Below are 14,135 nucleotides of genomic sequence, written 5' to 3'. Positions count from 1 at the left end.
CCCTTCGGCATGTCCTTTCTTCTGACTCGCTCGTCATCTAACACATTTTAATGTTTTCATAGGATGCACAGTCTCTTATGACTGAAGCAGATTTCACATTTAATGCTTTATGTGTTACTAAAGGTATTGTCTACCATCAGATATCCCATCACCCTTATTACTGCACTTGTGTCCTTTATACAGCAGTTGTGTGTGACTTCCTTCATTACTTTTTGGGAGTCACACATTTCTGACCATGGCACGCTCAGTCGCTGACTCTGGCCAATAGGGATTCAAAATAGGTGTTACATTCTGTGGAATTCTAAATTGGGAAGTTGCCAATTTGTGTTAGGCGTAGTGTCCTATGTCTATATAGTAGTGAGGGTCAAGAGGTGGCCCTAGGGCCACACACGGTCCTCTGGGCCTTGACTACAACCCCAGCTCCTTCCTGTTTTGGTGTCAAAATTGTACTTGATAGCTTGTAACTTGTAGAGTGTATCAGGTTGCTCTAAACTACTGTATATAGTGTACGAGCAGCACGATGGCTCAGTGGTTAGCACTTCTGCCTCACAGCAGTGGGGATATGAAGTTTGATTCCCAACTATGGCCTTATCTGTGTGGAGTTTGTATGTTCTCCCTGTATTTGCGTGGGTTTCCTCCAGGTGCTCCGGTTTCTTCCCACACTCCAAAAAACATACTAGTAGGTTAATTGGCTGCTAAAAAATTGACCCTAGTGTCTCTCGGTTTGTGTGTGTGTGTGTAAGCTCTACTGTTGCAGGGACTGATGTGAATGCGTTCTCTGTACAGTGCTGCGGAATTAGTGGCGCTATATAATTAAATGATGATCGTAGTGTAATAGAATTGTATTATGATCATATTCAGTAGATAAGTCATGTTGGAGGGTGTAGCGTCCTATATTGGTATCGAGTGTACTAAAATTTTATTTTGGTCATGTCCATTGATGAGATCATGATGATGGTGGAGTGTCTTATGTCTGTATAGAGTTTAAGAGCATTGTATTATGAGCGATCAAAAGATGTATCATGGTCATGTCATGTTAGATAGATGTAGTGCTCTATGTCTATGTAGGGCCTAATAGAATATAGCCATAACAATCTGGACTTTTTCCTGCTGAAATTTAGTTGGTTGGGAGGTGTGGGTATGTGTAGTGTCCTATGTCTATATAGAATGTAATACACTTGTTATGATCATGTTCAGTGGTCAGGTCAGGTCATATCAGAGTTTCAGACAGTGTTTTGGCAGTATGCACCTTATAGAAAAAACATTCTCTGTGTTGTATTTACCACTATTTCAAAGAAATCTAGCAGAATAAACTGCAGCTCTACAAATTGCACAGTTTCCGTAAAGCAATTTATTAACCCAAATGCTTACCTGTTCTGTATAACATACACTTACTTTACCCTCCAACGCATTTACAGACTAGAGTGTTGTCATAGGTGGTAGTCAGCATATCGATCTGACTACCCCAACAAAGACTTACCCCGACATCTTGAGTCCGAACGCTTCCTTCCCGACTAGTATTGATGGCGACGATTGTTCCGCCCACCGACTTGAACCAATCCTGATGAAGGAAGAAGCCGGGGCCACTTTATGACATCACTGACATAGGCAACGGTATTATCGCTGCTGTTAAGGGGGTAATGTAAGTATGCGACCATGTACAATGTAGAAGGCTATGTAAAGTACATTGTACATGGGCGAATACTTACATTACCTCCTTAACAGCAGCGATAATACCGTCTCTTATGTCAGTGACGTCATAAAGTGGCGCCGGCTTCTTTGTGCATCGGGATTGGTTCAAGTCAATGGGCGGAACAGTTGTTTTCGATACTCGAAGGGAAGGAGGCGTTGGACTCAAGATGTCGGGGTCACGTCTTGTCGGGGTACTCAGCATCGATATGCCATACCCCACCCCGTTATCATGCATAGAGGTATATTATGAATCATTTTTTATTTTGTTTAATTATATAATAGAGACTATTAAAGTTCTCTAGGAGGCTCAGGGCCACTATTAAATGGCCAAATTCAGCATGGGATCCACTAGTTTAACTGCTTTTTTGTAACGTAAGAATTATGAAAGTATAGGAAGAATTCTGTTTTCAGAAACCTGAAATAAATGTTTTGGAAACTTGAAACACTTTGTATTTTTATTTTCTTAGTAAATAACTTGAAGATTACTTTTTCGAAAAAGCAGCTTTCTCGAACATATCCTATGCGGGTGACAAAGATAAATATTTTTGTCCCTTGCATCACAAGTCAGAACCTTGACAAGCAGCAAACAGTAATCTTATAAAATAAATACTTACTTAAAAAAGGGGATTCTGAGATTAATGTTGGTACATTCAATAGACCAAATATTTTATCTTTTATTATTGTCAGATTATTGAAAGATTAAGGAGCTACACAAACAGAATCTTAGTGGCTGTTATGAAAGTTCTAAACTGTGACTTCCACTTCTTTTCTTGTTGCTTGGTCTGTCGTAGTAAAATAAAACAACCATACAAACCCCTCAACCCAAAAAATGACCCAGCTGCCCTTTACAAAGAACCACTGCAAAATTATCGCAAGTTGGGATTCTTAGGACTGCTTAATCCTGACTTTAATCAATTATTGGTGGTTCATCATGGTAAGCAGGTAGGTTGTTTTTTAAGGTGATTTCCCGTGGTCCCAATCTTCTTACTTACTCGACACAGCCCATGAGGTTGAGAAGAGTCCTAACACTTATCTGCATGAGGCTGGTTTCCTCTGGGAGGGGGCATGTGTTTTGCAGCCCCCCCCCTATTGAGGTGCCAACCTTGCACTGGTTATCACTATAGCAATCCCTGTTATGGTGGCCACCACAATAGGCTGTCCACTGCTGGGGCTTTTTGAGAATTTGGAGGGGAATGGTCATGCTGAGCATTTTATTTTTGTTTATTTTTTTCTTTTACGCAATACAGAATCAGTGATTTCAGTCGGGGTAACTGTCAATCACTTTCCGCTGTATATCCGCATGTGTTTTTAGATGTTGCCAATTCATTCATTTAATCCAGGAAGCGAGCATAGTAATTGGATTGGCAAAGCGCAGGGCACATGCATAGTCTTCAAGTATTTGACATTTGTAGTATGATTTTCTCAACATCTCAAAGGCAGAGAAATGTATTGCAGGTAATTTCAGTATTATGCTTTGGGAAAAGCACTTGACGCAATGCAATGTGTGTCCTTAAATTAGCTCAACAAAATCTCCTTGCTCTAGAAACAATGTGGTGCTTGCTACATCTGTATACTGTGTACAAGCTGAAATGTGCTCTGTTCATGACTGTTACAGGTAACACGTTTGACTTATTTATTCATCAGGTTGCATATCCCCCCGGCTAAATGTTAGTCTGATAAAATAAGCATTTAAAGATCCACATACTTATTCACCCTTCAGTAAATCTCATCACACAACCATATTACATTTCCACTGAATTTTAGATGTAAGAATATATTCTTACCAATCCAGGTATATTACCCAAGGATTACTTTAAATATCTGCTTTTATATCTTGATAGTGCTGAAATATGGAGTTGCCCTCATTTCACTTTAACCTACTATACTGTATAATAAAGATAATCATATTTTTCAGTGCACGAAATTGAAAATCCACATCCTGTAGCAACTGCAGCAGAACATTGTGTAGTGTCGCTCACAGATCTGGCTGCTTATATTGTAGATTGCTTGTATTTTCTCTTCTTTGCCGCACATTTTAAGTACTATAAAACCCCTGGATTTCACTTTTAAAGTGTACTGGATGCATTCTGTGAGAGGCCTTAACTTTCCCCTCGAAGCACCTTGATCAGCGATGGGGAACCTGGTCCATTTCCAGTACCGCATGGTGGTGCTCTCTAACCTTCAAAATAGCCGCATATTGCCCTTAATCTCAGTAGCAAGTTAAAATAATACATTTAAGCAAAGAAAGAGATACCTATCTGTAATGACACATCAACAGCATTTTAAATAAGTGTTATAAGCTATAACAAAGAAATCTGCCAATGAAGCCGGAAGGCGCTAGAGGCCGCCGGTGAAGGTTTGGAGGCCGCCGGTGAAGGCGCTAGAGGCCGCCGGTGAAGGTTTGGAGGCCGCCGGTGAAGGCTCAGAGGACCGCCTGTTGCCCACCACTGGCTTAGATGTTCCGATCAGTGCAGGCTGCCATAGGAAATTCCTCAGCAGACTACACAAAAAAATCTGAAGAGGTGCATTGTGTAAAGATGGGAACAGGAGTGTAGTAAAGGGCAAGACAGATGCTGGTGGGAGTGGATTAATTTATTAGAAGGAAAGATAGGGTCATTAGTCCCCATTATTGTGAATGACCTGCAGTTTACAATTGCCTCATCAAAGCCCAACCTCCTACCACTTAAGTACCACTCCTTTCAATGAACCATGACTGTGTGTGAGCATTTGGTCTGTCTTTATTATATACGCTACTTGCTCAAAGTGCACCTAGATTGTGCTTCTCCAACAAACTGCAACTGGAAAGTGCGAAACGCGTTGCATTAAAAGTACAGGATGAGTCGCTATATCCACCAGCACTGTGTAGTTGGCAAATAAAGCCACAAAATGTCCCAAAAGAAAGTTTTTAATGGAGCTCACTATTGACTTGATATGTTATCTCCCAGGCAGGATTCATTCAGCCGGCACAGCAATATATAGAGGTGTAGTGAAATCTAGAGTTCATGGAGTTCTCCTTTATACCCATCAAAAATAGGACTTAGAAATTAATCTTGTGGTGCAGTAACATTTGTACGAAATGGAATGATGAGGCCACTTCATTGTGTTTATTCTTCAAATACAATTACTGGATCTGGTATCTGGAAAGCCAAAATACGGAAAGGAAAAAAGTCAATTGTTGCTTGTGTTTGGTGATTATAATTTGTTTTTTTCTTTACTATGAATATTGGCTGCTCTGTTTATATCTTGCTATATGTGAAACTGTCTGTTATTATGACAGCACTTATCAATGTTTCATATTATGTTTGTTTTTGTGTATACATTTAGGAACAATTGGATGTTGCACTCTCTAAAATTTGCAAGAACTTTGATGTTGCGCATTATACCAAGGTGCAGCAAGCGTACAGACTACTGGGAAAAACACAGGTAAGATCACAACTCATTGAAGATGCAAAGTCTGCTACTGAAACTTAATTAAACCATAGGTCACTATATTTGAATGGTGCATATTATAAATATGCAACATAAACCCCCAGGGTGTAATTGTGGCATTCATTTATCCTGGGGTTTATTACATTCTTTCAGCTAAGAAGCGAGTATCTGTGAATCAGCTGCGCAACAATTTGTTTTGTGTTTTATTTTTACTAATTAATGCTGCCTACAGCATGTGCAGAGTATATCAGTAGAGTTTGTCACTGCTATAGCAGGATCCCAGTGTTTGAGTGCCCATTATGTGCAGGCAAATGGAGGATATGGGAATTCATAAAATACCATGAAACCTAAGAAACAAGAATGAAAAATAGCCAGCTGGCTTTCTGATACAGGTACAGGGAGGTCTTCCGGCGGTTGTAACCATTTTTGCTATACATAGGAAGAAAGATTAATATCACTTTCATACTGCCGCCCCGGCAATATCCCGGGTTGTTAACCCGGGATATTGCCGGGGCACAGGGCAGTATAGATAAGAAGATTCCCGGGTCGGGCGGGTTCATACTGCACCTGCCCGACCCGGGTTTTAGAAAAAAAAAAGTGTAAAAAAAGATTTTAATAAAAAAAAAATACATAACAAATGTTTACTTAACTTCTTTTCAGCCAGCGGTGTCTCCGGTGCATTGCCGGCTGTCAGGGGGACCTCTGGGTACTAAAATGACGTCATTTCTAGTCCATTAGAAATGATGTCATTTCTAGTACCCAGAGGTCCCCCTGACAGCCGGCAACGCACCGGAGACACCGCTGGCTGAAAATAAGTTAAGTAAACATTTGTTATGTATTTTTTATTAATTAAAATCATTTTTTTTTACTTTGCCATTTTTTTTTTTTACAGTATGGATTGTGAGACCCGGGAATTACACGGGTTGCACCATTCATACTGCAGGCGAGCGGGGTCCAACCCGGGAATTACCCCTCACAAAATCCTGGGTCTAAGTCCCAGGATTTTAGACCCGGGATTTTGTGGTTGGACTATTCATACTGCACCAAGACCCGGGTTTTTCAGCGTGCTTCTACAAAAACCCGGGTTTTTGGTGCAGTATGAATGGGGTATAAGTGGGCAACTCCTTTATAGCTAAAATATGTTGGAGCACATCCTGCCCATGTTAACCCTGTTTGTTCTAATTACTGTTTGCTTACAGAGTTCACCTACAGTGCGAGGTGTTGTGAAAATGTTTTCAGAAGGGTTAATCCTCCCACTGTCATGTAAAGGGGAGTATTCAAATGACCGCAAGATTCGCAAGATTTTTTTTTTAGTCATTTTAATGCTGTTTTTTATCATTTTCAAGCGGGTTAACTTTACCCGCGATTTAATTCCATTTTTAACGCTCCGTTTTTTTTGTAAACAAATGGTCTTCTCACGCTCCAGTAGAAGGTCTATTAAAAGTATAGGGTGTGTGAGAGGCAGCGGCATTAAAAGCAATTCAATTGTTTTTTAACGCGCGCGCTCGTTAAACAGGCAAATATGCTCTTTTATCTCGCACCTCTTTGGGGTGTGATAAAAAATAAAAAACCTCTGAAATATATCTGAAATCATGTAATAATGAGAAAAAAAAAGATACACTGTGTTTATCACTAATGCCTAACATGTAAAAGTTGATTTTCTTGTTAAAGAATAATGAAATAAAAATCACTAATTAAATATATTTATGTATATTATTGGTACAAATATGTATGTACTAATGTATTTTGACATGATATAGATGATTCTATAGTAAAAAATAGTTAAATAAAAAAAAATATGCTAAAGAAAGTACTGTAATGTAGATATTATCAATGTGTAATGTATGAAAATGTATGCCAATCCTTTTTTTTGTGTTATACATGACCGCGTTAAAACTCCCCTTCACTTCCCTAAAAACTCGCAAACACAATGATTAACGCCCGGGGGCAGCGTTCCCTCTTTTTCAGTGGAATTGCACGAGTTTTCACACTGCGTCAGTATACCAGTCAAAAACCCGCAAGTGTTTTATGGGGGTTTTTTTAACGCGTCGCGGAAAAAAAAAACCAGCTATCGGTCAATTGAATATTCCCCTTAGGCTTTATTTACCCAAATCCAAGTCTAGTGATATCCACTCTCACCATCTCATGACATTTATCTTCCAGAAAAAAGAGGTGCCTAGATAATTGATACATATATAATTGTCTTTTATATTTTGTTAAAGTAATTTGTATCACTTGCAGTCTGTGTAGATATGGCAGTGGCAGATTGTTTTATGAGGAGCCTACATTTGTGAATGTCATCGACATTCTCTGTTTCCGTGATGTGGCCAGGGACCCCTACTTTCAGTTCCTAGACACCCGATCATGGTATACAGCCTGGGTTTCCTCATTAATATAGAAGAACCCAATGATATCTCGTCATAGAGTGAAGTAAAGCACAGGGACCTCCATCGATGATCTTTTTGTTATCCTTTGTCCTTCAGCAATGATAGATCCAGTATAACCTGGATTTAACAATGACTTGTAGATTCTGGGTTACACTGCCTGCACCAATGGGGGATTCCTATAGGTTACAAAATGAAAAATAAATAAAATCAACTTTTGTACCTGTAACAGCCTCATATCCTACATAAAATACATATATTTGGTATTGCTATACTTGAGCTTTTATTTGTGGTAACTTTTTGGGGTGGCACTAGTTTACCTCTGTATACTATGTAGTTAAAACATCATTCTCAGTGTAAACCTGTGACAAAGCCGTTAAACATGATGTTAAGGCATAAAAAAATAATGAAATGGTTAATCAGAAACTCTGTCCATTATGTATAACATTATGAATTTGGTGCGTGAATGTGGCATTAAAATGAAAAGTAGAGACTGGAAAGAACCCAGGATTAGGTGTATTTGTATGCAAATAAACAGAAAGCAGGTGTGCCGCGTTTAATATATTTCTCGTTTTCATACTCAAGTTCCCCCAGAGCATAAATTATTCCATTCAGTGATCCAGCGTATGACTAGTCACATAATCATTGCTTGGCATTTTTTGCTCTCCTAATAAATTACTTTCTAACAAGTGATCTTTTCCAAACTTGCTTCAATCAGTATTCTGAAGCTTTAAACAGATGGGACAATCTGCAATTTAAATTCCGCACGGAACAGATTCAGAAGTGTCTGTAACCAAGTTAATTTAATATGCAGCCTTTTACAACTTTGAATTTCGGGTAATTAGCATGTTTTGTTTTTCTGCTCTGTGTCTTGAACGGATTTTAGTGGGTCAAAAGGTCGAGAATTTTACCAGTCGTGCAAAACTTGATGAAAGTCTGATTTATGGTCATCTTCCTCCTACCATTTCATTTATTATAGCGTTACAGGACAGATAAATCATGTTCCAGCTAGGTGTAGATGGCAACTGAGGCTTAAGTGTTGAAAGTGTGAGATAATCTTAAAGGGAACTTTAGTAAAGTTTCTCCTTGGTGGATGGAGAAAACTAATCAGAAGAAAAGTTGTTGAAGGACTGCATACAAAAAAATAAGAAAAATTAAACTAATCTTTCTGTCCCAGCACAGGGAGATGAAGAGTGTCATTGATCCCCAAACCCCTAGTTTTTTCCCAGCTACTAGAGCAAAATGAGGAGGTGGTGGGGATTGGTATAAGTATTTCTTGCTTCCCACAGTGGGCAGCATAGAAATAGAGAAGCAATTCTCCAGCATCCTGCCCACTAGCTTTATTTTGGCCCCGCCCCTGCAATAAAATAACTTTCCCGTTGCAAAGGCGGGGCCAAAGTGACGCGATTGACCATATCCCGCCCTCCCAACACGCCCCCTGACCAGGATCTCCCAGACTTTTAATTATTAAAGTTGGCAAGTATGGTCATGCCACATACAGCTCTATATTCGCTCCCATAGGGGTCCCCTTGTTTTAGCTTCTCTGTTTCGCTCAGGTAGCAGGGGAGCTCTAACACCGGGTAGAGGTCACCTGGGATAAAGTATATTATTATTCTTTGTGTGGGAGGACTCTTATCCCGAGTTAGGGCATTTGTTTATATGCGCATAGTGGGCCTAAGTCATTAAGGAAAGTAAGGCAAAAAAATTAGTTTTTTCCTTGACAAAACCATGTTACAATGCAAGGGCTGCAAATTAGTTTATTACTCTGGTCATAAGGCTGTTTTTTCATGTATCACACAAATATTTGATTAGCTTTATTTTTACAATGAATATTAAAGTTGATCTAGGACATGCCTTGCCCCAACTCTAAATCTGCCATCACATTTTAAATTTGCCTACCCCTCAAAGGCAACATGGTTTTACCAAGGTGCAAAGTTACTAATTTTTTTTTGCTTTACTTTCCTTAATGAATCAGGCGCTGTGTTTTTCTTGTCTGCATTTTTTTTGCTTTGTTTTTATGTCAGTGTAAAAGGCAGAATGTAACTAAAAATTAATTATCTCAAAACAAACAGGTTGTTTTTAATTATTTGAGATGCCCTGTAACACATGTCACTATATTTCCTCTCCAAAGGAAAGTTGGAAAAGTGTTAGTGGTGGGTCTACATATCTCTTAAACAATTGGTGATCTAACAATGACTTTAGTTTGGACAATAAATGTCTTGTTTACTTTGTAAGGCCATGACCACATTGTGCATCGTATTGGAGAGATGTTTACTGCATGTTCCCACTTTTAAAAAATAAAATAAAAATGATTAATTATAAAGTGTACCCTTTACCTTCACCAAGTGGCAGCAGACATATTTTGGGCTAAACCACTAGTTAGCCTATCAATTAGTAGGAACTAGTAAATCCATAGGCTGCATTCTCTTGAATATTGGGCCACATAGTGTAAGCGACTACTAAACTGTTACCTTATGAACTTTGTTGTATACTACGCTGCCCCCTACTGTAATTTCTACTTATGGTGCAGCTTTCTCCACTTAGACTCATGTTAACTGTCCAATCGATCTCTCCCCGTCCTCGGGTGCACTGCAGAAGTAAGCAGACATGTTATGTACAGACAGACATTAAACAGAGAGGATCCCACACAGGACCATTATGCTAATGAACCACTTAGATTAGAGTGCTTTAAAGTTTCTATTTAAAGACTAAAATGTTTAGTAAAGTACAAAAGAAATAATTAAAATACATCTTAAGAAACATGTACTTCAAAGAAATTGGTAGGATAAACATCTAAAGCTGAAAAACGGTCATTAAAGTATGGTTTGAGTACTTTCAAGTAGCCAAATCCATTTTTTTAAAAAAACATAAATGCAAACTAAATGATAGAACAAAGCTGACTCATTTAATTGGAAAAATATTTATTTTACTCATCAGTGTAACCTCTAACATTTTACTTTTTTAATTGTGCCTAGTACAGATGAAGGCATATGGTAGACATGGCTTATAGCTTATATAGAGCATAGAACTAACTTATGGTTTTATGACTGCACCCCTTTCCCTTGCTGACAGTTATAGTTTTTGACTTAAGTGGTCATCTCACACTGCAAGCACAGTGATATCAGCCCTGCCCCCTTTGCTATTAGGCCACACCCACAAGTCATTGTATTGCAAATCGGTTACCACACAGGAATAAGATTAACAGGAGGAGACAATAGGACAGAGACCAACACAGTGGCACTAAGTGCTGGCCTCTGCCAGCAGTAAGATGTTTTATGGAGGCTACAAAAAATCCTGCAAGTAATTAAGCATACTTTTACTTCTTAGAGGGAGATTCAAAACCAGGCATTGTCTCGTCAGTCTAGGTACAATGTTCTGTACCTAAAGTGGAGCTCTGGCAAAAATCAGCACTGTTTTAGCTGCATATCACGAAGGCTCCTAGCGCTGAATTGATTTCCCCCCTTAATGTTGGCATTTAGTAATAAAAAAAAACTTTTAAAAAATAATCAATTGGGTTAGTGTACCCTTATATAATCCTCACATATAGGGCCTACTTTAAAGTTGAATATATTAGTGCTAAGTAAACTTGAGAGGTATGTCAGGGGAATTCACGTATGAGTTCACTACAGTGGGGGGGTAGAGCCACATACTCCTTAGAGATTTGTTCAATTTTTTTCCTACACTTCTCTTTAATACGTAGTTTTGCGGGTCCAAGAGGCCTGGTGCGATTTGATCATGATAACGGTCACATTTTTTTCTTTTAAGATACGTGCAGCTCTAAATACAGCCATAGAAATAGAAGTGCAATTTTAAGTGTACACAGAAGTCACACGTTTTAACTGTAACTGAGGCCCATAGTCTCTCTACCTACGTGCCCTTGTCATTTTCTGAATACCCAATCAGTAAAGCACGGACTGAATAGAATGCCATGTATATGTTTCCCAGTAGCCTGCCCTCCTGATTGTGAGTGACCTAATTGTACTCTGTCCTTGTATGGAGTGACTGAGAACTCTCCTTAACCCTTTCTATTGTCTCAGTTAGGCTACATCAGTGATAGGCAACCAAATACACTTTGGGGACCGCATGGTGAGGCCCTTGTACCTTCAGAAGGGTTGCACATTACCCTAAATGTCAGTAATAAGTTAAAACATTCGAATGTGAAGTAAAGGATTCCTCTGCGCTAGATGTGATGTAAGATAATTTATTCAGTTACAAATAAAAAAGAGTTCTGGCCAGAACATGGATAACACAAAAATATCAAACAGTACTTCATAAAAAGATGTACAGATGTAGCACACTATAATACTGTTGTAGAGTGAAATGATAACAAATCTACATAGGCAAAGTCCTGTGTGAATAACAGGAACTATAATGGCCCAAATCTGGTGGTTAATGTCCCATAGGCTCAGAAAGTCTGACAAAGAGTCTTTATCCAAAACGGCAAGGGACAGAAGTGGAATGCAGGCAACAAACTTGTTGAATGAGAAAAGGACTTGCATATAGTAGACCTCAGCGCAACCTGGTTCCTTAATCCCCTCTGTTAAACTGGGGGCAGTGATGATGAAGTAGAGACCCAGTTCCTTACCTCCCCTCTGTTAAACGGGGGCAGTGATGAAATAGATCCTACTTTGAGCACTGCACCCTATCCCATCCTTTCATTTAAAACATTACAGTGAATCAAAGAAAGAGACACCTATCTGTAATAAAATATCAGCAGGCGTTTTAAATGATCGTTACAAGCTATAATAGACACATCTGACAATAAAGGAGGAAGGAGCTGGGGGCTGCAGGTGAAGGCTCGTAGAGCCGCCCATGGCCCATCACTGGGCTTCATAGTCTGCTTCAACATGGTCATTTGCATATCCATGCTCAAAAGAACACAACTCCCTATTATTCCGTGTAATTGGGATTTGTAGGAAAGTCACTTGTTCTTTAGGTTATTGTGAAAGTACTTTTTTTTTTAATGCTGCAAAGAACGGTATAAGACCCTCATAGATGACCTTCTCTCTGACATGTCTTTTACTAGTACAACTTTTTCAGTTTCTTAATATATTGTGTACTGGCAAGTTTGTTCCAAGAGTTATGCATGATTAGGCTTCACACAGGAAAATAAATAAAAAAGATAAAGACTTTGGGTATCTGGATATGAAATCATGACAAGACAGAGGCAGTAACTATTAATCTTCTGACTCATGTCTCCAGGCATTCCAATATAAATCCTGCACAAAGATAAAAAGTTAGGTTCATAGGGAGTCTTTTCCTAAAAAGAATGGAATTGTTATAAAAATACTTACTAATAAAAGAGGAGGTATAATATATTCTGTTCTAAAAAGGCTCTTATTGCTATTTTGCTCTTTTTAATCCACATCACTTTTACCAAATGGGTGCACTGTAAAGGTACTATCAAAATTCTACACTGTGTAAGGCATTTATCCATATCTGATGAGATCTAACAAGGGAGAAACAGTGTGGCTATTTCCATGCAAGAAAGCCATCGTTTCTGGGCATGTTATTGGCCATTAGGGACAAGTAAGGAGCAATTTGCATATCACTACCTAGTGTCCGTAGGGTAAACTTTATTTCTACAATAAGATAATGGTGGTTTTTACCATATAGCAATGAGATGCTAGTACTGTATTATATATAGTGGAACGTTCCTAGAGGGAAATTCAGTTAGCCATGAAGTGTCTCAGAACGTCCGTAAAAACTTGGAAATAAAGTTGTATATTTCATGATATTTTATACACACAGTTAATTGTCAGGATCTATTATTAATATTATTATTATTGTAGATTTGTAAGGTGCCACAGTGCTCTGCAGCGCCGTAACTCAGTAAATGGCTTTAGGGTACTTACATGCATGAGGCTGTACAGCTACCCATAGTGCATTGCTTTTTGATCACCAAGTGCCTCCATGATGTCACTAGTTCCTAGTGAATTGATTGGCTGCATTTTCAAGAATATTGATTCAGTCCACAGAATGGCTGTCCCCACTGTGTGTAGGCGATGGATCCACTTTAAAAATCACAATGTATGCTGTATTCAATAGCCACACTATTTTGAAACCTATTTATAAAAAGCAAGTCTGTTGTCCTATATTTATGGCCTAAAACACTGATCTGCTATTTCTAATGCTAGCAAGTACCAAGCAGGGCAAATCTGTTCTAAGGAGATAAGAATATCTGAATTGGAAAATAAATGGCAAACATTGATCAATTACCTGCACCTGTGTGAATCAAATTAAAATTGCTTCCACACTCTGGGAGAGGCGCTTTGATCCTGTCTGACGGAACATGTTCCTGAGATTAGTTAAGGCATTGTGCTCCGCAGCCGTTATACTGAACCTGGCAGAAACTCCTACAAGTGTAACTAAGTATCATACAATCCTGCAGAGTAAGGGGAATCTGACACTCAAACATAGAATAGACCCATTGTGGTGGCAATATATGTAGCAACTGTATAGAGTCAAACTGAAGTGGGTCATTTTATTTAAATCCGCAACATAAATGATAGTAAAAATTATCATGAATTAGTGAAGCCCAAAACAATGGCTGCCTCCTAGTCAGTAGTTGAGTCAATGGAAAATGTTGGCGGTATGGAAAATGTAATGAGAATGTGAGTGAATGGAATG

The 14,135-nt window shown here is 38.8% G+C and overlaps 1 protein-coding gene across 2 annotated transcripts in view; it reads left to right on the top strand.

Moving 5' to 3' along the window:
- VPS50 (VPS50 subunit of EARP/GARPII complex) overlaps positions 1-14,135 on the top strand; it is a 183,385-nt gene that overhangs the window by 93,412 nt on the left and 75,838 nt on the right. For both annotated transcript variants that reach the window (XM_075211803.1, XM_075211804.1), the window contains exon 11: positions 5,017-5,115. In XM_075211803.1, the coding sequence (XP_075067904.1) occupies positions 5,017-5,115 (99 nt within the window). The remainder of the gene's footprint in view (positions 1-5,016; positions 5,116-14,135) is intronic.

Source organism: Mixophyes fleayi, chromosome 5 (assembly GCF_038048845.1).
Source record: "Mixophyes fleayi isolate aMixFle1 chromosome 5, aMixFle1.hap1, whole genome shotgun sequence".
Lineage (NCBI taxonomy): Eukaryota > Metazoa > Chordata > Amphibia > Anura > Limnodynastidae > Mixophyes > Mixophyes fleayi.
The sequence above is the reverse complement of the archived record's forward strand: the minus strand, read 5'-3'. Positions and strand labels throughout refer to the sequence as shown.